At 39.7% G+C, this 27,374-nt stretch overlaps 3 protein-coding genes across 4 annotated transcripts; all 3 read right to left on the reverse strand.

The window, feature by feature from the left end:
- Positions 1 to 3,727: 3,727 nt before the first annotated feature.
- Positions 3,728 to 8,487, reverse strand: LOC111218257 (calsequestrin-2-like). Its single transcript, XM_022740470.1, has 11 exons — positions 7,972 to 8,487; positions 6,277 to 6,361; positions 6,024 to 6,124; positions 5,797 to 5,908; positions 5,236 to 5,309; positions 5,029 to 5,159; positions 4,874 to 4,919; positions 4,742 to 4,796; positions 4,472 to 4,572; positions 4,275 to 4,349; positions 3,728 to 4,195 (listed from the first exon to the last, which is right to left on the reverse strand). The coding sequence occupies exons 1-11, from the start codon at positions 8,206 to 8,208 to the stop codon at positions 3,917 to 3,919; spliced, it is 1,296 nt and encodes a 431-aa protein (XP_022596191.1). The 5' UTR covers positions 8,209 to 8,487; the 3' UTR covers positions 3,728 to 3,916.
- A 1,445-nt stretch (positions 8,488 to 9,932) lies between these two features.
- On the reverse strand, positions 9,933 to 19,486 carry LOC111218905 (potassium voltage-gated channel subfamily E member 2-like). The gene is made up of 3 exons (XM_022741389.1): positions 19,416 to 19,486; positions 19,111 to 19,123; positions 9,933 to 10,262 (listed from the first exon to the last, which is right to left on the reverse strand). Exons 1-3 carry the CDS (start codon positions 19,484 to 19,486, stop codon positions 9,933 to 9,935), a joined length of 414 nt encoding a protein of 137 aa, XP_022597110.1.
- Positions 19,487 to 21,885: 2,399 nt separating this feature from the next.
- On the reverse strand, positions 21,886 to 27,207 carry LOC111218487 (sodium/myo-inositol cotransporter-like). 2 transcript variants are annotated; one of them, XM_022740817.1, is made up of 3 exons: positions 27,020 to 27,207; positions 25,792 to 25,840; positions 21,886 to 24,825 (listed from the first exon to the last, which is right to left on the reverse strand). In XM_022740817.1, exon 3 carries the CDS (start codon positions 24,533 to 24,535, stop codon positions 22,403 to 22,405), a length of 2,133 nt encoding a protein of 710 aa, XP_022596538.1. In that variant the 5' UTR covers positions 24,536 to 24,825; positions 25,792 to 25,840; positions 27,020 to 27,207; the 3' UTR covers positions 21,886 to 22,402. The 2 variants fall into 2 exon arrangements, with proteins under 2 accessions (XP_022596538.1, XP_022596539.1); XM_022740818.1 differs by lacking the exon at positions 25,792 to 25,840.
- Positions 27,208 to 27,374: the final 167 nt, after the last annotated feature.

The raw sequence follows: 27,374 nt of genomic DNA on the forward strand, positions 1-27,374 counted from the left end.
AGACCCAGTGGACGAGTGCTGCTGATCTGGACTTGCAGGGCTGTTAGGATTATCTGACTGAATTTTTCACACAAAAAAAAGCTTTTTGTACTGTTTTTTGTACTTAAGTTTATGTTATTTTCTCACATAGAGTATCTTTGTGACCATGTCGTTGTCCCGGGAGACACGAAAGACAATAAAAGACAGAAAATAGGAGGGAATATGCTTGGATTTCTCTGTCCTGACATTTGCAGAACACAGTTCAGGTATTCCTCTATGCACCTCAGATGACCCTCACAGATGTTCCTCCTCCTTTATCTGCATGTGCCAGTGTGTGCCTGCATGGGAGAGATCATGATTTAGGAGAGTGTGATTTAGGATGCAAAAGTGTGTGTGTGTGTGTGTGTGTGTGTGTGTGTGTGTGTGTGTGTGTGTGTGTGTGTTTGTGTGTTTGTTTGTGTGTGTGTGTGTTGAAGTATAATATACACCCGGGGTCTGTCTTTCTCAGCTTGTCTCCCTCTTTCTCCTTAGCGTTACTATAGTGACCAGGACATTTGATATAAACTGAACCCTTTTAACCAAACTGCTCTTTTTCAGTCTTAGCAATGATTATTTAACTGTCCTGTATTACAGATGTATGTACAGTATTTATATGTGAATATACTGTAACCCTCCACACTTTTATATCAAAACTGTGCTTGGTTTGAATGATTTTTTTAACTTGTCTGTCTGTGCTGTATTTGTGGAGATAACTGGACTGTAAATAGCTGAGGACATGTGCGTAAATGTCAGACAAATCACTTGAGTATCTGGAAGTAAATGCCAAACACAATACAGCTGAATACAGACGGTCTAGCCAATAGATTGTGAAAGAACACATCTGACTAGTCATTATGTTTGCATCTGTACAGTTAAGTGCGTGCAGTGTACACTGATCTTTTTGTAGGCCAGTAGAGGCACTTAATGTTTGGATGGCTATGCGGTTCATGTGACTGAAATTTAACTGTAGCCTTTAGTTTCCAAACATATGCCCCTGATTTGGGTCTTAATTCACCATGAAGAGGGCGTATTATTACGGCACCTCTCTGCATACCATAGATCCAATCAGCCGAGTGAAATAGACTGAGCCATGAGGTTCTCAGCTGCATAAGACAATGCATTAAATATATAAATGTATAGTTAAATCCACATTTCAGGAGCTGTTTCAACAGATTAGACTTTCTCTCTGAAATACAATCCCTATCTAAAATGAATGGGCACTTAAATCATGCTGGGAAGTGTTTAAATAAGTGTTAGAAAACGAATAATTTAGTGTAAATTAGCTCAACCCAGTGTCAGTATTTCTGCTGTCAGTATTCTGTCTGTGGAAACCCAAGTGTCGCAGTACTGCCATCTATCTACCACTGCTGGAACAGGAGCTGCCCTGTGCATCTGTCAAACTGTTCATTTCTATGAATATTTGATCTGTATTTTTTAGATCTTCTGTATGTGCGAGGCATGTCATGTTGTAAATTTATATTTACACAAGTGTTACTGTGGTCACTGACGGTGTAGTTTTGTTTAGGACTGTTTAGGAGTGTTGATGGTTGTAAATACTTATTGACTACACATGTGCCTCAGTTATACATATTTAGGATCTGCTCAGCGTACATGTCAAGTTTTCAAGTGTGTGTGTGTGAGAGAGAGAGAGAGAGAAAGGAGAAAAGAGAAAGAAAGGGAATATAATGAAGAAAAGATATGTCCTGCAGCTGGCAAGTCATGAGTCTTAAGTTGTCCCTGTCTTCTTTTATACAACAGAAAATGTAAAATCACAGCAGCTGTGTCAAAGTCACATTTGTAAAAAAAAAAAATTAAATAAATATTTGTATTGACCTTTTCAATGTATTTGTTTGTATTTTTATGCAATTTGATTGATAAGCATGTCAACCCCAATATTTTATTAGAACAGCAAATGGTCAGTTTTTAGAAGTCTAGTCTGGTAGTTTCACTGTGAAAAACTAGCACTTAGCCTAACTACATTTCGCAGTGGCTTGATGATAATAGCTAATACTTGGATAGCTATATTGTAGCCACACGTGTCATTTTGCAGTTAGTCATATAGTTGATTTGGTATTATACTGATCATATAGAAACAGGAAATGTTTCATTCTCATTATAGATTTTTTCAGATTCATTTTGTATTTTTTATTCAACAGGAATGTGAGTTTTCTAAAATATTTTGTGTGTGAATGAATCAAATGAAGTAATCATGTTGGACAAGCAGTGGAGTGCAAATGAGATGGCATTAACAGTGAACAGAGCATTGATATTTATTGCGCTAGACTTTGTGTCATGCAGCCATCAGTGTTTGGCATAATGAATACAATTCACTTCACATTTGCACTTCATATTAAATAAAATATGTTTTTGATAATCTTATGATCAGTGTCTGTCTCTAACAGATATAGAGAAGATCACATTTGCAAACTAAATTCTTTCCAAAGCTGGAGTAATAAATGAAAATTGGGCCTAGTGCAGTTTTGTGTTGAGGATTATTCTGCTGCCTTTAACTTCCCAGTATGAAATACTGTGATACCTTTTCAAAGCAGTTAACCCAACTCTGAGTTAGTTGCAGGTCTGTGTGAGAGCAGATGTAAAACTTGCCGCCCACAAATGGATCAGAAAACCTCCCTTGTGATTGCAGATTGTGTTTTCTTTGACTGTGCGCAGAGAGAGACGAAGAGCAAACAATGAGTCACGCAGAGAACGAAGAAGAAACCAAGCAGAGTGCGAGCGCAGGAATGTAGAGAGGAAGAGAAACACGAGGAATTAGCATTCAAATGAGCTTTCTTGCTTCAATCCAATAGTGTGATGACAATATTATCTCCCTGTGCAGCTGCTGCTGTTAATTCAGGTGAGAAATAAACCTGATGAAGAAAGGCGAAGTAGTGAGAGATGAGAAGAGGAGATTACAGCTTTGCTATTGAAAATGGAGAGTGTCAGCATGTGGCTTTACAATGTCTACGCTGTAACACCCCTAGGCAGAAAATGTAACTTTACACCAAACATTACAGCTGAAGTCGTATTACCTGGAAGGAGGATGGAGAAGCACACATTTACCACCCTGTTTGGTTTATTGACAATGAGGGCAATGGGCCACAACTCATTTGATTGAACAGGTAAAACATTTTATAAGTGCGGCTGAGTGGTGGAAGAAGTACTCAGAAACTGTACTCATGAAATATGTATAAGTAAAAGTACAAATGTAAACTACATCTGTTTTCTTTGTTTCTTTGTTTCTTTGTTTGTTTGTGGGCCACAAGAAATATTGGAACCACTGATTCAGTTATTAACATTATATTGTATTTTGTATCTATATATTTAGTTTCATGTAAACTTTTAATCTGAAAAGTAACCAGGAAATAAATGTAGAGCATTACAAAGTGCAGTATTTCCTTCTGAAATGTAGTAGTACAAGTATGAAAATACTCAAATAAAGGACCTCAAATTTGTACAGTAAAAATACAGTATTTGAGTAAATATGCACTTTCCAACATTTTTTTGTTGTTTTTGGTATTAAAGTTTAATCCACTGGAGAAATTAAATGATGTCTCTAATTGAGGACTGATGCTTTCACAGTGCACTGGGTAAAAAGAAGAAATTGTTGACACTGACAAGGGTTTATTATGAACAGTCATTCATAGATGGATAAATGACTGTCTCATGATGTGAGGTGAATGTCTGGTCCAGACATTTAAGTATATATATAAATATTCATATATTTGTTTTATTTTTAATCCCAAACCCGTTCCAGGCTTATTTACACTGTCAGGTATATATTCAATACAAATTTGGAATTATTTCTAAGTGAAAAGTTACTTTACAGTTGTTTGAAGTTCACGTTCAACTCGGCCTGACGAATAAAGACTGAGGAGTCACAATTTATTATTCTCATGAATTACTCATCATCATCATCATCATCATCATCATCATCATCGTCGTCGTCATCGCTGTCATCATCATCATCTTCGCTGTCATCATCATCATCGTCATCGTCATCATCCTCCTCATCATTATCTTCATCGTCGTCGTCATCGTCATCATCGTCGTCGTCATCATCATCATCATCATCCTCGGTATTGACTTTGCCGGACAGCACATCTTCAATCCAGTCCTCCAGCTCCTGAGCACTGGGCAGATCCTCCTCGTCTTCCATCTCCATCCACACGCTGTCGGCCTGCTCACAAACACACAGCGGTCACACAGCGTCACGACAAACTCAGCACAACATGTCCAACAGGTTGTCATGGACTTACATCTGTTACATTGACTACTCCAATCTGTGGTCTGTACAGGTCCACCTTGAAGGTCTTCTCCCAGTAGGGGATCAGCTGAGGGTGAAAAATACAGATCACATTAGAGCTGCAGCTTGTGAGCTTTGGTTTAATGTTTCACTGCTTTCTTGTCTGCCTGCCTCTGCGCCTGTCTAAAGCCTGGAGGTGTCACGGCTCACCAAGGGAAAATCATCAGGGTCGATCCAGACGATGCTGAGGTCAGGAGTGTGGGTGTTGTCCCTGGCTACCTCCTTCAGGATCTCCAAGAACTCATAGCCATCTGGAAGAAACAGTGGCATTTTAGTGGCATTTTCTTATTTGAAATGTTTAAATGCTTTATTTGTCACATTTTTTATTGTCTATTATCTATTTCACTTTTATTTTACATATGCCATTAGCCTCCAGATGTTTTAGTGTTTATCTGAATAGTCTTCATAACAAACTCTTACCAGGATCTTCCTCCTCTGCAAAGGCCACAATGTGGATGCCCTCGATATCATCCTCCTGTGATAACAAAAGAAACATAAATGTCAGGTTGCTGTCACATGTTAAGGAAAACTTAAGTTAAAGTCATCACTAACCCAGGTCTCAAACATATCTTCTGCACGCAGTTTCCTCAGAGTTGGTCTGATGGTACAGAAAAGACAGTATTTGTTTTTACAATAAATCCTTTTTTTTAAAAGTGACACCGAAATTGGTAAAAACACATTTGAGTATTAGGTTGCTCTTTGTTTACCGTCTGTGTTCGGTTATGAATTCCACCAATTCCTCCTCAGAGTGAGGTTTGCCTGGGATGGTGACGGGCTCCTCCATGAAGGGTTCATAGAAATCCACCTCGTTCAGCTTCAGCGTCAGCTCCTTGGCCACCTGAAGCAGAAATGACAGCTCACCCAATAGTAATGATGTGTCTGTTGAATTGTTTGCGTGTTTGTTTGTTACTCACAGATTTCTCAAAAGTGGCAAAGAACTTAATGTAGGGCTGGAACTGCTCTGCAGCTTCTTTAAATGCTTCATAGTCTGAGAATAAAAGGGAACAGGGAGGGAAAAGGAGTTGTGTTATCTAATGTGCAACAGGGTTTTGTTGTGCTCCTATTTTCTTGATCACACATCTGTTTGTGTTTTCTTTGGCTGTTGTATACATGACATTTGCACATCAGGGAGCGGAAATAGCTGAACTTTGACCTCCACTTAATGCTCCCACAGTTGGTCAGATGGGATAAAGCTGCGGCTCATCACCACAAGTAAACTACTCTAGACTCAGTTCTCCCAACGCATGTGAGAAGGGACAAGGCAGTGGCAGCTGTGTGAGCAGCAGCGGTAAAAATGGATCCGTAAATCCATGGAGATGAGGGGTTAAAATGCGCTCATGTTATAATGAAGGGCATGAGCCACAGAAAGCCCATCACAGACCGGTCTAACAAGGTAGCGTGCTCTGTTCAGACAGCAAAAAAATATACACGTTTTACAAACATATCAGTTTGAGCCGACAGCCTCGCACACTCACGCTCAGAGTCTTCGTTCTTGAAGTAACCGATGAGGCGGATATCTTCCTCCATCCTGTCAAAGGCCCTCAGCTCCAGAGCATTTCCTATCACCTCTACTGGTTCCTCTAATAGCTAGAGACAGACAGAAAGAGGAGAGAGAAGTTCTAGGGTAAGCTTGTTACTCTGGCTAGACTGGTGTTGATCAGCGCTGGCAGCTGGGAATCTGCCCTTAAATCACTCTACTCACGTCCAACAAAAACTCCACCAGGGTGTTAGCAGAGAGCAGGCCGTCGAACTCGATCACCCGATCGGCCTTAAAAACATATACACTGCCTTCCTCTTCCAAACCTGTGATTGATGGAAATTGCATATCATTATTTACATTTAAAGTCAGCCCTTGACTAAATAACTGTTATTAATGGCAGTCCTCTTTCGAGACTTGCTAATCCAACACAAATAAATGAGGCTAAATTAAGGTTATGCTGCATTCAAATACTCACCCAGTTTCTTTGCCACCTTTGCATCTTTGTGGGAGTCCACCATTCCAAACCCAATGTCCTTCTCTTCCATAACCTGAGCTGCAAGCTGCAGCCAAAAGAAAAAGATGATTTGGGAGTAAGTGGTAAGAACAGGACAGAGCACAAAAGATGTAAAGAGACAAGACAGAAAGAAAATAATTCATTTTGGGTTTGAGGTTCAGTAAATTTTATCAGATATTAAACTCCCAGTTCAGTTAAACTGTTAACTGAAGCTGCTTTTGTGAAAAAAAAAGGAGGAGCTTGACTGCAGTGGTAAAAATTATTACCAAAGTTGGCAATCTGACAGAGGTGCCCAAGCTGTCCAGGGGCCATAAAAAAACAGTTACATAATCATCCAGACTGCCTTGTTCTAAATATAACCAAAGAGAACATATAATTATTCTGGCAGTTGTTCTGTGAAGTACAGTAGGTGAGCTGATTGAAATTTGGACTGTGCTGCCACAAATGATTCTCACACAAGTTTATGTTAGTGTGATTAATGTGCTGTCTTCAGCGCACGAGGAGAAGCTCAGTACCAGACAGTTAAAGGTACCCGGTGGGGTTTCTGATCACTAGTAGCGCCATGTGGCGAGGGTTTTACATGCGCATTCACGTTTTGTTTGTATCATGTATGTAGGTGATCACACGCTTGTGTGAACATGCACGCAGTGCCACCAGTTTTACGCTGTTCCACTGGTCTATGCGGGAATGTGCCAACAAATGTAGCTGTGGCATTGAAAAAGAAAAACTGTTAACAAGCAAACAGAGACGTAAACAATGCATGAATTATATATAATGTTCACAGGTCACATTAGTTTTCCACCAATGAACAATGAGAAAGTAAACAGACCTCGAACAGGTTGTAAGGCTGCAAAAAAAACCCTGCAAGTTGTAGATATTTTGGACATATGTTGTAAACTGTAACTACTCACTAACAGTCACTAATGTGCAATAGACTATTCTTTCTACATGGTTACTGCCCATGGGGGTGTCTGACTCTAGCATGGCCCACCTGTGCAGTGTAAAATAAGTAAAGCTAATATCAGAACTGCACGGCTGGGCTCAGATTACTTCAACAGATCAAAGAGCAACTCACCCTCAGCCACGTGTAACACGAGACAGGGCACACTTTTTCCTACTGTATGGGATTCATACAAAGAGATTCATTTAATCTATCAATTACGCATGTATCCTGCTGCTTAGCTGAGCTTGAATGCAAAATACCCTCAAGCTCTCTTATTTTGGGTTTGACAATTCCACAAAAAGCCACAGTAGAGCAGGAGGCAGCTGTGCCCTTCACATATATAGCTCAAAAACATAAAACAAATGAGCTCTTGGCCTATTTCTGCCAAAACAGTAGAGCCACAGGGAGAACTAGCATCATACATTTCTATGGGACTGTAGTACACATTGAATTAGGCTGAAATAACCTTAAGTGACAGCACTGTATCTCACTGGACAACAGTGCATTCATAGAGTGCACACACTTACACACTGACCTTGAGGAAACCTCTGCCACCAAACCAATTCTTTATGTATCCCTGCTCTTCTCTCTCTCTCTCTCTCTCTCTCTCTCTCTCTCTCTCTCTCTCTCTCTCTCTCTCCCGGTCCTTTAATCTGACCTGCACCTTTTCTCTACCTACTTCCTACCTTGTTTTCCTCTTCTTAATACTTTACCTCCAGCACCAGCTCAGTCATCTGGTGTTGTTTTTGTAGCTCCTTGCTGTCTGGTATGGGCTCATGGTAGAACAGGCAAAGCATGCTGTACTTCTTCAAGGCTTTCTTGTAATTCTTGTCATTGATGTCTAGGACACGGTCTTTCCCGTCATACTGTGGGAACTCCAGGCCCTTCTCAGCCGGCGCCAGAGGCACGAGGCTCAGGCAAGGGAGTAGGAACAACCACAGGGAGAGCATGGTCCAGAGCTACCACACACCCCCAAAAGTCAGAGAATGGTTTGGTTTAACAAAATAAAACTAGATAACCAGAAAGGTCACCTAAAAGCCTGTGAAAGAGGAGGGAAAAGTAGGAAATGCTGTAGAAAGTTTAAGATTGTAAAAAGTGGTCCTTGAGTGGCAGTTCTCAAGCATCCCAAGCTGTCCACCGAAATCCAGTTTCTAAAGCATCTTCAGGACCCAGCAACTCCTTCTCCCAATGTGACACTTTCTCTGTGCAGACACAAAGGCGAAAGAGGAGTACTGTCAGTCCGGTGAGGTACTGGGGTGGGGTGGGGGTGGATACCATACATAGCAGTGCTCCTCTCCCCCTGCCCGTGCAGGACAGGCCCATTTTTAGGAGACCAGTTGTTTGAATGCTAAAAATAACATGGCAAGTGAGAAAGAGAGATAGTAGAGGACAACAGTGGGGTTGTTTAATAGTATGTACTTTCTCCCATGTGATGTCTCTCTGAGGGAGTCAGGGATGTGGGATGAGAGAGTTGAGCTCCAATGATTTGGGGGTTCAAGTTATTTTGAGGTGAGGACCAAAAGTACAGCGGACGTGTGGTTTGGTGCATGAGAAGAAAATGGTGGAGATTTTTAAGCAACGGCTCAGGAGACAATCTGCCGACAGGTGTGCACAGGGCAACTTAAATAGTCTGCCTATAGTGGCTGTCCTGCAGATGTGGTCCTATTAATTTAGCATGTGCAATTTGCTATCTGACCATGTATAACAATGTTTGGCTTTTATTTGGGTGCGATTTGCAAAACCTTTGTCAGAATTTAATCTGCTTTATTTTTCAACAGCTTTACTCATTTAGCTCTTCACATACATTTACACACTGACTTAACTGACACTATCTTCCTCTTAAACTTTTTTGTTTAATAACCACATACATTCTGAACTACTGACAAACCAGCAGCAGCTGCACCTATTTTTACCTCCCTCTTTAGTCTTCTTGATCTCCACTCTTGCCTCAAGTACAATAGTTCTTTAGCTGCTTTAAATAGGGTCTCTGCTGCCCTCTGCAGGTAGAACCGCATACAAGCTGGTAAGTGACAACACCAGGCTTAAAACTGAATCCAGCCACTATTAATTCAGTCAGTGCTTTCCCTACTGTGACGAGTCAAAATATCTTCAGACAACATGTCATATAGCCAATAAACAACAACAGGCTACAATAGGTCACCTGCACAGGATAACCAAACTGTGACACCACCAATGCTGTGAGTGAGAATGCATGAAAACTAGTGAGGAGAGAAGTACAAATAAATGGATGGAAGTAAAAAGTAGTAGTAGTATAAATGTAAATGTGACCATTCTTACTGAAAATGAAGGAAAAAAAGAGTCTTTATATCAATTATACCCGAAACTTTATCTACTTTAGCAATAACTTTTACTTTTATAATCAATAATATATCAAATAACATGCAGTTTAAAATCAATTCAATGAACACGCTTGGAACATCTGACATAATTGTGAGGGAACAATATAAATATAAATAAAAATAAAAGGTTGGGGGCATCTTCCTAATTTATTACCGAGAGTAATGGATTAAGGATGAAGCTAAACCACAAATTAGATAATCAATTGGACTTTATTATTCTGTTGCAATAGAAAAGACATGCAGTATGTTGCCCTGCTGCTTCTGTAACTGATGATGATGATGATTTGCTGTGAGTTACGTATCTGTGTGCATTATTAAACTCCAAAGTTAGTTATAACCCCTCCCTGCTGTAACTGAGCAGTCCAGCCCTCCTCGATGTATTGGTGGTAGGGGTCATTCGAGTGCTCCCTCCTCTTGGATTTGACGGTGCTCACCAGGATGGCCACAATGATGAAGGCAAATAAGCCGATCATCACTGCCAGATACCAGATGACATCCCTGAAGTTCTCCTCAGCCAGTGTCTTGTCTAAAGCGTTGGCTGCAGCTGTCACGTTACGCCTCCAGTTGTCAAGATAGTGACCCAAAGCACTGGTCAGGGACCCCTCCAGATGAAGGGTCAGGTTGGACCAATCAGAGGCACTTATCTAGTTGGTGGGAAAACAGAGGATGATTTTCTTTTATTTTAAAAGTTTAAGACTATATACTTGTTTTTAAAGTACACTGAGTGTGTTGTATCCAAATTCTAATGGTACAACTAAACTAACTAACTAACTTCTTTTCCGCAGCTATACAAGAATAATAGATGAAAAAAAGTAGATATAAACAAAAGTAATAAAAGTAATTTCATCAAATACTCATAATAAAAATGGCAATTTTAAAGAAATAAGCCCATTAATATAGGTAAACAAATATGTAAACATTTTAAGGGGACAACTTCTCTACAGCATAAAACAGTCTTAACTAAATGGGCAATAATCACAGTTTAACTCACCCCACAACTGTTGCTAAATTATGATGGGTGCATAGAAACACAGTGATATCCCCTTTTTTTTAAGTAAATCCCACCCAATTCAAGTCAATGAGAAAAGCATATAAATAAAAACACAAGAAATTTGTCATATCAAATAAACAAAACTGTTCTAACTTTGGCAGAAAGTTTTTCACACTTTGTTTACAGTAAGAAAAGTTTTTAAGGGCCTTAGTAACCACAGCAACCACAGCTATAAAACCGGGTTATATTGGTCCAAATACAGAGAGAGAAGATGATTCAACTGTAAAAGAGGCCTGGTCATCAGAATTGTGACATGCAAGACATTAAAGCAACATGCAACAACAAAAACAACAAAATTGCCCACATTGATTTCATTACCATTAACTAACATTGCACCTTTCTGATTTAGTCTGTGTTTTTGTCCACCTACTTATCCTCATTCAAGCACAACTCTACAGCCAACCTTATGAATAACTACAGAAAAAGGGTTCAGCGGCCTCAAATCATATTACAGTTGAAGAAAATTGGGACAAACACTATGGTGTAGTTTCAGTTTTTACATACTGCACCAACCTTCTGCCAGGTTTTCGAGGACCACATGATGAAATTAGTCTGGAGATGAGTGAGAAAAGACCAAAATAAAGACGGCTGGTTAGAGGAAGCTGCAAAGTCATTAGCTCACTGCTTCACAGAAACGCAGTCAACCACTGCTCATATTTTGTTTACTTTTATAATCTTTTCTGCTTGGCTGAACGGTCGGTTTTCAGTGTGTGTGTATGTGTGAGAGAGAAAGATACTGCGGCATGACCTTCAAAATGTTGGGCGCACAAACTGCTGATATCTCCTCCAGTTGATAAAGAAAATGGAGTGCTGGAAGTCTTTATAGTCCAAACACACACACACACACACACACATACACAAACATGAATACATTAAGATCCAAATAACAGCAACAAATTCATGGCAGGAAATGGAATAATTAAAGATTGACCTGACAAAGTGCTTTACAGAGGCATGGAAATACATTAAAAAAAATAGAATATTAAGATGGCATTAAAATTGCATTTAAAAACAATAAAAAAACAAATTTGAATGAATAAAACTGTTTGAATAAGTCATATCAAAATTGCATACAATCATATCGGAGACTTAGGACACCATTTTAAAAGAAGTGCTGAAGCAAACAGTAACATTTTAAGCCCTGATTTAAATGAGCTGATCTCAGGTATTCAGGAAGCTTATTCCACAGGTGGGGAGAAGCTAAAAAGAAGCTAAAAGCTGCTTCACCTTGCTTGGTTCTGATTCTGGGAACACTGAGTAAACCTGTCCCAGATGACCTGAGGGGTCTGGATGTTTCATATCGTGCAAGTAGAGCGGAGATTTATTTGGTCCCAAGACCATTTAGTGCTGCATAGACATGTAGTAGGATTTTAAAATCTATCCTTTGGCAAACAGGAAGCCAGTGCAGTGATTTAAGGACCGGCGTGATATGCTCCACTTTCTAGTGGGCAGGTGTTTATTCACCTGTAATTCCTTATCTGCTCACACAGAGGGAGGACATTACAAGGGGGATTTCTGGTATCAGTCTATAGGGACTTTACTGTAGCTCTCACTAGATGGCAGTATAATGATACACATTTTCGGTCATGCACTTAATTTTTTTTCAGAGAAACACAGTGGGGTCGAAAAGAAAAGGGGGTCATAAAAGGGTCAAAAAGGTAAAAGTGTGCTATTTGGTTCCGTGAGGAATTGAAATGGGGTCTTCATTTAGGATAATGTAAGGTATCAGTTTCAGCACCCTGGAGTCATTGCAGAGCCATTGTCTTGCTCAAGGACACTTCAACGTGGTGTCTGTTTGCTGGAGGGATTGTTTGAAACCGGATCCTGTGTTTGAAGAGGCGGCATCTCTCCCCCTCAGAGCCACACTGCTGGAGTGGATGACTCCCACCATCAAGATCATTTATGTTTTGCTATGCAGTGCCAGCGGGTGGACGCTGCGCTGACTTTTTTTTTTTCACTGTAAAGTGAAACAAGAGAAAAATGGAACAGTAAGTACAAAGAGCACAAACACAAAGAGACAGATGCACACACGGAGAGAAAACTGGAGCTGAGAAAAGTGACCAGTAAACTGGTAGAATTCCACAGCCTCAGAGGAAAGACACAGATGACAGAAGTAGACAATAACACCTTGACTCTAATCTGATTCAAATTATATGCAAAATTTCTTTCAAACTGTAGAAACTGTTCTATGTGAATATATACAGAGGGGTCCAAAAGTCTGAGACCACTTTCTGATTTGGACCCCTCTATATATTGTAAAATAAAGAAGGGAATTCTATCTACATTGCAAATACAGGGCTCTCCTCATGCAAAATCTACGAATTGGTGTCTTATGCAAATGGAATTTCCATGTGCAAATATTGCAAAGGGAGATTTTGCATATTAAAATAAGGAATAGTCAAAGTGTATAACAGCATCTTCCATTGACCCTGGATTTTTGTTGCCTTTGTTTGTCTTGGTCTCTGGCCAGTTATCAGCATCTGCACATCTTAATAATATGGCATCTCAGTAATCTGATGTTTCATAATCAAACATTTCTTTAAAACATCAGGACTTTGTCTGTTGGCTCAGTGTGATGAAAGTATGTTACAACACAATGTGTGTTGAAATGAACTGACAGCAGGGGACCAGAACATCTGATGCTTTTCATAATAAAGGGAGGGACATTGCATCAACCCGAAACAGCTTTGCTATGTTTCCATCATTTCTATCGTTAATGAAGTAAAATAATATAGTAAGGTAGAGCAGACAACACTTTTGTTATGTGGCAAAAGCAGAAATACCCTGGTACAGAATGCACATGATGTATGTGAAAGTACTCATTGTGTAGTAAAATGGCTTGTGTCAGTGTTTTATGATTAGAACTTCAATTCAATTTTGGGTGACATGATGGCTGAGTGGTCAGGGTGCATTAACTCCCAGCTGACTCCTGGCTGGCCGGACGTTTTGCTGTATGTCATTCCCCTACTCTCTTTCCCAACATTTTCTGTCTGTCTTCATTGTCCCAATAAATTCAATAGATTTGATAAATTGAACACAATTTTATTTATTTAATTCCATTCAAGTTAAAGAGGCTACTTGTAAGTTTACTCTGTCACTGAACATTGTTTCATGCCAGGAGCAGGTGGTGGTGATAGTCACTTGCCAAGAGCTTCCGCCATCATTAAGTTTACGATACAAGAGGTTATAAAGTCTCCCCTGAGCAGCACCACTTCTTCAGGGCAGACTGGACACTACAGCGACTGGCTATTGGAAAGTGACTGAATTAATTTCAAAATAATTGAACTCAATTTGTATTTAATTTATTTTAATTTTTCATATATTATATGATTCTGGACAGATGTGGATGTAAACTTCAACTTGACTGGTTCCATAATATGAACTCAAGTGTAGCATTAGTAAACCCACAACCACTAGTGGGCAGTAAAGTCAAAAGGAGCATTCATACCCAGTATAAGAAACATGTGGGCAAGTCTCTATTTGTTATTATTATCATCATTTTAGTTGACAGCTATGTACTCTAATCAGTATTTCAGTTCTGCACATATTTTGTTTTTATTTACTTTGATTGATTTAACCCTCAAGATTGAATTTGATGGATGAACAGTACATTATGATTTGATCTATTGATGATATATTGCCTTGCAGTATTTTCAGTTCAATCGGTGTTAGATTTTACTTTCCTTTTATTAATCATTTGTTGGGGGCACTTTTTTCTCTCCTTCATTTTTTTCCTCATGTTTTGTTTTAAGGCAAAAGGAGGAATAGAACTGCCAGTCTGATTTAAAAGATTTTTTTAATGACTGACTTGACTTAATGTACTTTATAATCACATTGAAAAGACAGCATGGCCCAGATGGTTCTTCAACATTGGATTTGGAAATGGTTTATAAAGACTGGACGGTGGTGGTGGTTCTGGTGTGGGTGTGGCTCAAGGGGCCCACTTGGGAAAATGTTTTCAGCCTATAATTCCTAATAGCTAATTAGCCAATTATTCTGAAGCATTTTGCAAACAGCTGATGCCAATCAGCCATTACAAGCACGACTTTAGTGTTCTGCCTGAATTAACGTAATGCTTCGTATGATGCAAGTGCAGCTTCACCAGGTTGTAAACAAGCTAAGGACAACAAAGTGATGACTGAAATAACCTGAGGCCATCGGAAATCATCACAAGCCTGGATCAAGCATCAAGGGTCAGAGACGGACCAGAACAGCAACAGAAACCCCAAGGCAAGGCTGACATATGCAAAAGAGGGGGCAATACCACGGGAGGCAGTGAACCATAAAACCCATGCTCAAATGTTATGTAAAACCTGACATGTAAATTCCCACACACACATACACATACACACAGACTCAGACACCATATACCATAATATACTGCCTATTTATGCATACATAGGCAGGAACACACTATACAAAGCATATTCTGTTACTTAACATGTTAGTGCTTGTCTGGATATATGTGTGTTTGTGGCACACTGAGGTCATGCCATGAATAAAGTGTTAACATACTGTAAATCAGTGTTCTGTGAGTCACAGGAGTCAGCCTACATCATTATATAGATAAATATAATCACAACGTTTTGGTTGGCCACAATAGTTATCTGGCCATAAATCCAGAAATACCTGTCCATGTGACAAACAACTTCAGCTTCAACGGTACATGCTATACACAAATGATTACTACTTTTCAATTCAATACAGTATTTCATGTAGTAACTTGATTGTGATGGGAGTAATCCTCCATATCTCCACTTTGTTTTCTTTGTCCTTGAGTGACAGTAAGGCAGTACTTTTCCACACATGCAAATGAGGCTTCTTGCCTGCGTTACCACTCCCTACTCCTAGTGAAGATGATGATCACTCCTTTTATCTCACTGAGGTTCTGACCTAACGCTTTAAGTCTGACCTTGAAGCCTGACCTAACAAGGGCAGCAATAAATGCAGATTGGTATTAAGCTGAAATATAAAGTCACACTATCTTCGTCAAGTCACAGTCTAAGTTGCATAACTGTTGCTTGGCAATGCAGCTCTAAGACAAGATTCATTTGCCATGTCTGTCTGGCATTGAAAAACTTGGAATAATCTGTTATGCAGGTTCAAAACAGAGATTACAAAAGAGTTAATCAGCGCTCATTGTGATACCTCAAACTTTTTAAAGAGGCCATTTTGTAAGTGGCCACAGCAACAGAGCTAAATCAAAACCTACATCATGGTTTGACTACAATTTCAAACAAACCACTTCTTGGCATTTGTAGTACCAGTTGTTTATTGATTTTAGTTAGCTGTAAGTTTTTTTCCATGCTCCGCCTCCTTAAATTCCTTCACCCATGCAAAAAGCACAAAACATGGTCTGCAAGCCAAGTGCATGATAGCTGGGTCCTAAAGATCTTTTGTTTTCTTAACAGACAATTACATTAGCTTTTAACCGGTCAGACAGGTCACACTAGCCTTCATCTGTCATTGAGTTGTTATAGCTATGTATAGAGTGTGAAATGGTTAGACATGGGTGCACTCAGTACAAGTATTAACAAAAAACCAATATGGTTGACAGCAATTCAGTAGAGTGTTAAATTACAAATAACTTTGTTGATTCAAATCAGTTGGTTTAGATCAATTCGAGTTCCGTCAGGAGCACTGGGCCATTTTTTCCGGTGGCCTGAGGGTCGTTTTGGCACCGTAAACTGACAACTTGACCAGCCACTGGAATGAATTGAGGGGCCACTCTGAATCGATGCATCAGACACATGGATGTATCCATGATCAGATACACCGTCAACCTACTTCTCCACCAGTAACATTTTAGACATGTCGCCTGGTGAAATGGATGGTGAGAAAAAAAGGAAAGGTGAAGCAGAGAACAGGAGATTAAAAAAGAGAAACAAGTAACAATCAATTTGTAATGATTACTGGTAAGTAGACAATATTTTGATCTGGATCTTCACCAGGTCAAATATATTGTCATTATTGACCTTACGAAGGCCATCATGCCACTATCATGGTAACACTACTATTTATCATTCATCAGCAAAATGCCATAATTCTATATTACAAGCCCTCTCCCAGAAAAATACATCTCCCTGGAAAGTGCAAAACATAGCGGAAGGTGAATGAAGTTCAGGCACTGTAGGGGATACCTAAGGGCACTAGAAGGCTTGAAACATTACATGCTCAACTTTGAACCTCAGCCATCACTGTTTCCCTCTTTCTTGTCTTAAATTTCTCCACCCTAACCTATTTTCCGAACGATGTGGCAGTGAGTTCATAGTCCTCTTATCTTATCACAGACACATGTAAGAAGAGTGATAAGGATTGTTTTTGACAACTTACATTATGACTTACAAGAATGAGTCCTGTTGCTGAGGTTAGCTTCTTTACATGTAAACTAACCTTCTATTTTTTCTGCATCATATCAATAACTTGCTGTTTCCAAATCAGCAAACTCTTTATCAGCAGTTTATACTTGACACTCCAGCCGCCATGCTGTTGATTTGTCACTGAATCACTCATCAAGAATGTTGTTGTCAATGGTCAGTTTGACCCAGTAAGATGGGAAAAGGCGTCACTGGTGTATGCCTCATTGATTCACATTCATCATGTCGCGGCCCTAGACACTACTCTCCCTGCTGTTATTACTAAAGGAGGTAAATATTTCTTTTTGCCATTGAAGGCCTATTCAATAGATTAATGCCAGAATACCTGGCATGCCGCCATAGTTTAGTCGGGGCTGTGAATGGGGAATGACAGGAATGCATTGACTATGTGTTTGCTGTATATTTGAAAGGTCACATCACATTCCCTACATGGCTGCTTTCGTTGCCACCCCAATAAGAATGAATAACAGTGATGTTTTTAAAGTTTCAGAATGGATGAACACCCAGCGGCCCCAAGGCTGGGCTCAGAAAATCCCAAAAAGTCATTGAACATGAAAACAAACAAAAAAGCAGATATCGAAAAGAGATTTTTATGTGTAATATGTATTTTTCTACAACACACTAATAACAGAAACAGCTAGCTCATCATAAATCAAATGCATCACTTATAATATACAATATACAATATACAATATACAAAACCAAACATTAAATTTTCATTCATACATCCATGCATACATCAATATTCACTGATCACTCTAATCTAATGAGTTTCCTATAGATGCAAAGTGCTGAGGTGATGGAAAGACATTCTCTGTACTTCCTTTACAGGTGTGAGATCTGCATGGGAATGAAAAGCTATGCAGGTGCAAGTATGCAAGTATGCTGATCATTGATTGTGATTGAATTAATGCAATCTGTTTACTTTTCATGGTTTCACATCACAGGAAGAATGGTAGAACATTACTTGTTTCAAAATAGCTGCATGCCATGCCAAACCCTGAAAAATACAAACCCTGATATCAACAGCATAGTTAGCAGAATTAAACTGTATTAGCAATGGTTTTCAAATCAAATCTGCGCATCATATACCAGACCCCAATACCGGATGGAATTGATTAGGTGGGCTGCACCACCAGCCTACAAGTTGCACCCAGGCAGCAGCAAAGGATTTGAAGAAGTAACATCCTAATTTCTTGGAAATACCCACAGCCAAAAAAGGGTGTGTTTAAGAACAGCCTCTGTAGCATTAAGGTGCAACTAGAGCCAAAAGTCTCCAAGAGAACAAAGAAAGTTATGGGCGTTAAGAAGCTTAACGGACTGTGTTGACAGTTAGAACTGTTGGCATGTTTTGTGGTTTTATTGTTTGTTAAACTGAAAGAAAACAATAATAAGACTGTGTTCCAAATAAAGTTATACCTACAACAGGCTGTACCTCACCTCTGTACATCCCCTATGGTACCGTACCAAAAAGAGTTACAGCACAGTATCTGTGGTATTGTACCATAGATTTACCACAAACTACAGTACATTTTCTAAGGTAACTAACCTGTGGTACAGTAACACAGAGCCTGTTATCCTGTGATAAATGTCCCCAAATATCGCACAGAAATTTACCACATAAGCACATGGTACAGTACCACAGGATTTATAATACAAATCCAAAGAATGTATGGTACAACACAACCAAAGCCTGAGGCCCAATCCTGTGGTAAATGTTACAAAATACTAAACAAGTCTCTATGTACCACAGGAATCTTCCAGAGGAGCATGTGGTACAGTACCACAGGGTCATAAGGGACTAGTACCACAGACATTTCATGTTTCGTAAGGGAACCAAACACCGCTAAGTAATGTTAGAGCTAATAGTTATCTGTATCTTTTCTTTCTTTATACTGGGCATTTAGCTGCTAGTATCCCTGCTAGGTCTCATAAGTTGCAAGGCAGGCTTAAAAAAACATTTATCAACCTGTTTTTGAAGGACTGACCAAATTTAAAGGTGCTATATGTATGTTTTTGCTATCGCAACATGGCCAACGTTAGCATTAACAGCTGTTTACTTACCAGTCTAAAAAAAATGTTGAAGCATGCTCAGCATCAAACTTCATGTCTTGTTTCTGACTTTGGTAAGCAACAACAATTTTATCTCTTGTTTTGATTCTATTTGTATCACTTATTGTCTTCTACTGAAGCTAGCATGATAACCAGCACTGCTTAAGGGGTGTATACTAACCTCTGGCCTAGCAACAATTATGGCCACCACCACCGGGTCCTGGCAACAAACCACGTTTGGCAGCAGACCAACTTAACCCCAATCACAGCCCTAAGGGTTATCTTAACCATCCATCTAACCTGAACCATTTGATTACTAGAGCTTGTTGGTAGCAGTAGACAGCAGCTCAGGAAGTACTACCTCAGAGGATCTGCTCAGGGCATTCATAACCTTCTATGTATTTCATACCCCCTATCAAAAGATATCCATTTTGAAAGATCCCAAACAGTGATAATAAGAAGACAAAATATAGGCAGATGGCTGGGGCACTGCAAACACTTACAGTCTACCAACAGGATGTGAATGAAGACCAACTAAATTATGTTTGCTTTATGGTGTTTCATTTTGGTAAGTCCTGCTTAATATGTCTTTAGGCAAAGGAATAGTATCTTTTCCTCCACAGAGTTCAACTGACACTGGTGTGTTGTGCTATAGAGAAGGCTGTATGAAGGCTGTAAGAAATGCAACATTTACATTTGTGAATACGACTTAAGCAGTGTTTACATTTGGGCTGAATTTGCAAGCCTGCATAAAACCTAACTATTCAATATTCAATAATATTCATATAAAATTACTATATTTTTTATGTATGTTACGCATAGCTATTGACAGATTGCAATGCATGCAGCCTAATTCATCATATCTAATAAAATCATCATTCCAAAGCTGTGAAGCCAGTTGGAGTATTTGTTTCACTATTGTTTGACTATTGTTCATGTTTTCACTGTCCAAAATAGACAATGAACAAAACGTGGCCTGGATGCCAGTACTTTTCCACAAGGACAATATCATTAGTTTCCTCATGGGGAAAAAGCGAGGGCACGAGTCGACTGGGGGTTGGTGGAGGAGTAAGCAAAATGTGTGAGAGTTGAAATGGTGCATGACAAAGAAAATTCCAACTAATTTGAATTACTTAGTCAAGTTGTCAAATTTCTGGTGTTGCAATGTTCTGAAATACACCACAATTCAAAAAAGTTGTTTCTCAGGTTTTTTTTTCTCACACAACATAAATAATGAGTACACATTTGTCTTTTTGTCTCAATGGAAGTTTTATTTTCAGTGTCTAAAAATAAAATACATAAAAATAACTCTCAGAAAGAAATACAAGATTTTAAAGCTCTTTCCCATACAGCAATCACCACTTATCAATCCTTTATATCTTATGCATCATTTATGCCTGACATTGATAAGGATTGGCCTGTCACATTATGACATTGACTTTTTGCACTGAGGTCATTCAACACTGCTCCCAAATTATAAAATACAACAAACACATTTTTTCTTTTTTTTTTTCTTTTTTAATTTCTGTGTTGGGTTGTGTTCATATCTGGGCACCTTACATTGTGGAAGTAAAGAGCACAATTCAGAAGGCCAGTAATTTTGTATACCTGGTTGAATTACCCTTGATAATGTCATGTGTAAACTCATCCAGCGATGTTCTAATCCTGTAACAAACGTCTGAAATGTCATTTACGCTTTACATTATATCATTCTCTGCTGATATGCAGCTAATTCAAAAGGGAAATGCAGAAAAACTTTCAGGACATAAAACTTAACACTTTATTTTTTTGTTTCTTTGACTTTTTTGTGTTTTTTTCACTTTAGCATTGCACGCTAAGACATTTGGTAGGTGGTGTATAAAAGATACACATGAAACAAGATTAAATGACATTTCAGCACTGCAGTGCACTAAAGGTACATTGACGCACAGTGGATACACAAGAGATAGCCTAATATAGAAGAAATGTATACTGTCTGTGATCCAGTGAGCCTTGTATTACATTGTACACAATGTTAACATAATGCAACAGACTCCACACACTTTTCAACAATGTAACAATGAAACATAAAACCAGAGATGCATAAAATGTAAATTGATACAGAATTATGAGTATTGTACTTGTGGTGTTTTGTTATGGTAGTGTGTAATAGTGTAGTGCATAAAAAGCTGCATGTTGGTAATACAATAACAGAAAACGGACACAAAAAAAAACAGTTGTAGAAAATGCAATATTTAAGCCATTAAAAAAAACAGTACAGCTCCAGATGTTACATAACAGCCAATCAAAACAAATACGTACCACACAATATTAAGTTTGGCTATTTTTTCTCTTCCAATGAAAAACAAAAAATCTTAAAAGAGGATCATTTCTAATATTGTGCTTCTTCTCTCTTTTTTCTGTGCCATGAAATATGTACATATTCTAAATACCTTGTATTAACTGCAAGCTTGGCAAAATGATTTTTTATGCAATACCTCCAGTAGGCTAAATGAAACCAGTGGATATAATTATCACCATAAACTTAATGGTCATATGCAACAGCAGCAGAGAAGCAATGCTTCTTAGCATTTAATATTAATTCTTGTTTTATAAATGTCATAATGATCCCCCTCATAAGAGATAAGCTTGGATATCATATTCTCTACAGCAAAACGTTTGGACAATTATCAGGTGACAACCCTGAAAGGACTGTCCAGGGAATAATAATTAAATTGTAATAACATACTTGAAATTCTACCAATATTAATGTAGTAATAGTGTTCAGAGGCAGAAACACGTAAAAAAAAAAAAAAAAAAAAAAAAAAAAAAAGGGCAATAACCTAAAATAGTTTTTACAGACATATGTATGCTACAACAGCAACTAAACCTACACTCACTGTCAACAAGAGTGGAAAAAAAGCTTCTATCACAGAATACATGTTTTTTTCACCATACAAAAAAAAAAAGAAAGACATGTGCATATGTCAAATAAGGCAAATATTAAATTCGCTTAGAGTACTACAATTCTAAAAATCCCAGTAGATATTCTGAATGAAGGATTAACAACAAGAATTGTACAAAATGGACACACCATTGCCAGATAGGCTTCATAGTCATAAAGGAGTATTGTTTTTTCACATGAAGAAGCTTTAATCATTTTTTAAAAATGATTAGAATAAGCTTAGATCCCTGTTAGATAGCTACAAAAGACAACTGTAAATATTACAGACAAAGCGTCTCAAATCTCTGAAAATTCAACAGTTTGAGCCCCACATACCTTCCACCTTCATAAAAGACCCCATTAGTTCGGTGCAGGAATCAACTACAGTGAAAAATAAACAAACAGGAAGATGCCCACAGAGCAGACGCATAACAGACCCAAGTTCAGGAGAAGTTTAACTCTAGGTGGCTCGTACAACATCTCTGCAATGACTCCTGCATCGTCCTGCACCACTTTTTGCTGTGCACTCTGTGCTCCGTCCTTATATCCACAAAACCAGTTCCGTAAACACATGCACCTGCTACTCTCCCCATTCCCATTGCAGCCTTCCTCCGCTCTGATCATCTCCATCCTTCTATCACCAAATTGTTCTGCAGGGGTGGTTGCAGGGGATGTTTCTGTACTAGGGGTTGCTGGGTCATGTTCAGTGGATGGGACCAGGAGTTTGACATCCGCCCCATCCAAACACCTCTCCTTTCTGACATCTGTTGGCATTTCTTTACGTAGGCTTGCCTCACCATTACAATTCTTGTCAGACAGCCTGTACATTTCCTTTCGGTCCTTTGCGGGAACAATTTCAATGTTGCGGAGCCCCCAGATTGTGGTGGTGCAAACCTGCTCCTTATCTGGCGGAGAGGTGCAGAGGCTGACCACCACTGCCACCAGCCCTGAAATCCAGAACAGCCCAGCAGCAAAATACATGTAATGAACATGAATTATGAAGGCAGGCCTATTATCTGGCTGGTCACAGAGAGGCTGGCGGTAGATAAAAGCTAAGATCAGTCGTATGGTACCTAGTATGAAACCTGTCATGCCTCCGCAGAATGCACCCTTCTCATTACACCGTGTCCAGAACACACCTAGCAGGAAGAGGGCGGCGACTGGTGGAGTGAGGTAGCCAGCAACTTCCTGGATGTACAGGTATGTTTGTCCACCTTGCATTTCAATGATAACAGGGACCCAAGCAATGCTGATGACCACCATGAGTACAACAAACAAGCGGCCCACAATTAGCAGCTCACGCTGTGATGCCTTCCTCCTAAAAGTTTGGTAGATGTCCAGGGTGAAGATGGTGCTTGCACTGTTGAAGATTGAGTCAAGATCACTCATCAGGGCAGCAATCATGACCGCCATCATCAGACCCCTGAGTCCCACAGGCATCACAGCCATGACCAGACGAGGGTAGGCAATGTTTGAGCAACCAGCGTGAGAGCCACACACAGCCATGCAGTGCTCTGGCCCAATGCAGGCGATCTCATCCGCAAACAAGATGCGAGAGATCATTCCTGGAATGACTATGACAAACATGGGCAGGATCTTGAGAAATCCAGCCATGAGTGTCGAGCCCTTAGCATGAGCAATGTTCTTTGCTGCTAGTACTCTCTGAACAATGACCTGGTCTGCACACCAGTACCAAATAGATGCAGGAGTCTGGCCAAGAATGAAACCTGGCCAAGGGATGTCTTCATCCAGAGGACCGTGAAGGATGCGTAGTGAGTTTGGTTTAGGCTCAATACGACAGGAAGGAGAATAGGTGAAATTTCCAGTTGCCATTATAGCAGAAACATTGGGAATTGCTTGCATGTACTTTGTTCTGACACCCTCTAGCCCACCGACTTTGACTAGGCTGATGATGGTTAAGGTTAGGGCTCCACCGATCATCAACACTGCCTGAAGGGCATCCGTATACAGAACTGCCACCAGTCCACCGGTGACAGTGAGCAGTGCAGTCATACTGATAAGCAGGACAATGGACAGATAAAGGTTCCACCCAAGGGACTCCTGAATAAAGAGAGCTCCAGCATACAAGTCCACAGATAGCCTGGTAAAAATGTAAAGTAACACAGACAAAAAAGCAAAGTAAACCTTTAGCCTGTCGCCACCATAGCGTTTCGACAGGTACGCAGGCATGGTGTAGACTCCTGAGTGGATATACACAGGGATAAACACCCAGCCAAGCAGCTGCAGAAGTAGAAGTGCATTAAATTCCCATGCTCCAACAGCAAAGCCACTTGCTGCTCCTGATCCAGCCAGGCCTATGAAATGTTCACTGCCAATGTTACTCACGAAGAGTGATGCACCTATCACTATCCACGTCATGGAGCGTCCAGCCAGGAAGTAGTCACTCACAGTGCTGCGATTGGCTTTCCACATGGCAAAAAACCCGATGACTAGCACCAAGACAAAATACAGTGCTACCACAGCTATGTCTGCTGCTTCCATTCCAGGACCCATTTTTACAGATTACTTTTTTAAAAATCTGTCTTTGAAGCTCACAGCTACAGGAATCCTTCCAAAAAAAGGGAATATAAATAGTCAAAGTTATGGATTTAATTAATAAAAATGGAGCAATGGAAATGCTCTGCTTTGGTTTGCTGTCTGGATGGAAGCTGTAGTATCCACTGCCAGTTCAAATTCACTATAGGTGTGCTTCGGAGGGGGTTATCCACCGGCACTAAGGTCGTTCTACATTTAGAGGAGGATGTTGTAGGCTTCTGGTCTAGAAAACCCTAGAGTTAACATTCCTGCAAGACAGCAAAGACAAAGAAAAACACCTCATTAGAGCTTTAAATTTGAGAGGGAAAAACAGCGAACACAAATGCTTTTAAGTTTACGTTGACATAAAATTATCAAAATCACTAATAAAAGACATCGAGTAATATGGCATATGACTCTATAAACCACACGAAGATTAATAAGATTGTTGATTTTAATATATTCAGTTTTGCAACTGCAGTATTTTTCAAATGTCTGTCATTGGGTTTAGCCTGACTTTACTCCTGAATCTTTTTAACACAAAGGACTCAAGACGTGCCACTATAAAAACATCAAAGAAAGCTTAATAACATTATATAAGAAAGTCAAGAAGTAATGTGTAGCCAAAAACTATGTACTTTCTACATTGCCTAATAATTGTCCAGACTTGTTTCATTTTGAAAATTTTGCACAATTCCAAACATGCCTGCATAGTCTCAAGCATTTCTGGAAAATGCTAAAGGCAGTCATTCTGTGCTGGCATAAAATTGTGACGTTCCATTTCATGGTTTTGTCCATGAATGAATAAAGAGTACAGGATGCACAAGCCAATAGAACATTACCTGTTCACTCACAATATTATAATACTCCATACACACACCTAATTCAGTTACACTAACACATCTAAACCCTTGTCTAGAATTGAAAACACCAACTTACATTTAGTTGTATTCTACGGTATAAACTGAACATGTTCTGAACAAATTGATACTTAAAGGTAATAGTGAGATAAATCACATTAAATCCCTGTCAGCAAATAATAATATGCATGGTGATGTATGAGCACATCTGTGTCAATGACACACTCAAGCACACACTCTTGGATGTCTGGCCTCTCTTGAGGTTACAGCCTGTCATGCATGTTTGAAAATAACCCCGCGCCTTCCATCTTCACAATCAGGCATTATGCATCTTTCTCTATAAAAGAAGTCTTTGTTTTCATTTTATCATCTCACCATCCATGTCTCCATGTGCTCCCCATAAAGTGGTCAAGAGTCCCTGGCTCTGAAATACAGTAATGTTATTCAATAGATTAATATAATTTTATTTGAAAAGTGATATGTGGGATTTAAACATAATCACTTCCATCCCAATATGCCAGAAACTACTTGTAGACCCTTCACCAAGACTGCTGCCAAAATAATATGGTGATGCCATTGCCACAGGGACACCAACATTAGCCCAAGCTGATTCATATATTTGCCTCAACCAAAAACAGCAGGTGTAATTCATTTATTCTTCCCATCCCTGCAACAGAAGCCAATAATTAACTTCCACCAGTGGTGATGAAACTGGAGCTCTGATATAAGAAGTGTGAGAGTCTGCCCAGAGTATTCAAAAGCCAAGAGATGCCAAGAGGAAACAGCACTGACATGCATGAAGCACATGGAAGCACCTTAAATAACCCTTTAGATATAACAAAGTAAAGTACCAATTGCCAAAAACAATAAAAGCCAAACTTATGTTACAGCTGAGAGGAAATGCAGATGAGTGGTGCTCTTGCACAGGTCCACACAGCTTAAAATGTGAAAGACTTAAAAGCTGTTTCAATAAAGAACATAACATGAAATCCAGGCTGAATTCAGCTGCATGTGAGACAAGCTGACGCCACCATGGAGCAGTGGCATAATGGAGAGATGGTGTACAGAACAATGCCACTTTAATTGGTGGGCAGATGTATCCGACAGCTTGAGACTGCCTTTGTGAATACAAAGAGGCGACACCAGTCCACGGCCAGGCTTGTACTGCACATATGCACCTATCAGGCTGTAGGAAATTTCTAGAACAGTCCTTCATTCATCCGACTGCGAAGGATGCGCATCCCCGAGGAGCGTGTATTTCTCATTAACAACTATCCTAAATACACTACAAGACTCGTGTATGGATATTTAACACTACAGGCGAGTATGATATGCAGTGTTACTCAGATGTTTGAAGCATTTCTCCCTGGTTGACGTCAGTGTTAAAATATAGGCCACTCAGTCTGTTGAGACATATCTGACAGAGATTATCACTGATACAATATCTGCCATAAGCGAAAACACGGGTACGCAGGCTTAACACTGACAGATGATCGCTTATTTTTAAATATAAAAAAAAGTCACTCGAGTGGTCAGGTAGTCACCTCACGCACTGACTCACCGGCTCAGCAGTTTAAAACACAAATGAACACTGAACATGTACCTTGGTTTGCTAATGCTGGCGTTAAATATGCTAAACACCACACGCCCCAGAGGGAAGATGTGGATGAGGAAGAAGTGACTCCGTCCACAAGACCCGTAGCCCCCTCCCTGGCGGTCGCTGCCTCCTCGTACCACACACTGTGGTCCTTGTGGTGGTTAGATGCGAGCAGCTCCTTGTCTTTGCCTGTATCTCTCCTCTCGCAGGATCTGTGAGACCCGTCAGACTATGCTCCCCTCTCCTTAAAGGCACCAGTTCAAGTCCACGCCCCATACGCGCCCATGACGCGTTTGGGTGCTAAACTGCCCACGAGAAGTGACTCCAGCCAATTATCCCGGACTCATGTATTGAACTACAT

This window comes from Seriola dumerili, unplaced genomic scaffold (genome assembly GCF_002260705.1).
Source record: "Seriola dumerili isolate Sdu_G_001 unplaced genomic scaffold, Sdu_1.0 BDQW01000052.1, whole genome shotgun sequence".
Taxonomy (NCBI): Eukaryota; Metazoa; Chordata; class Actinopteri; order Carangiformes; family Carangidae; genus Seriola; species Seriola dumerili.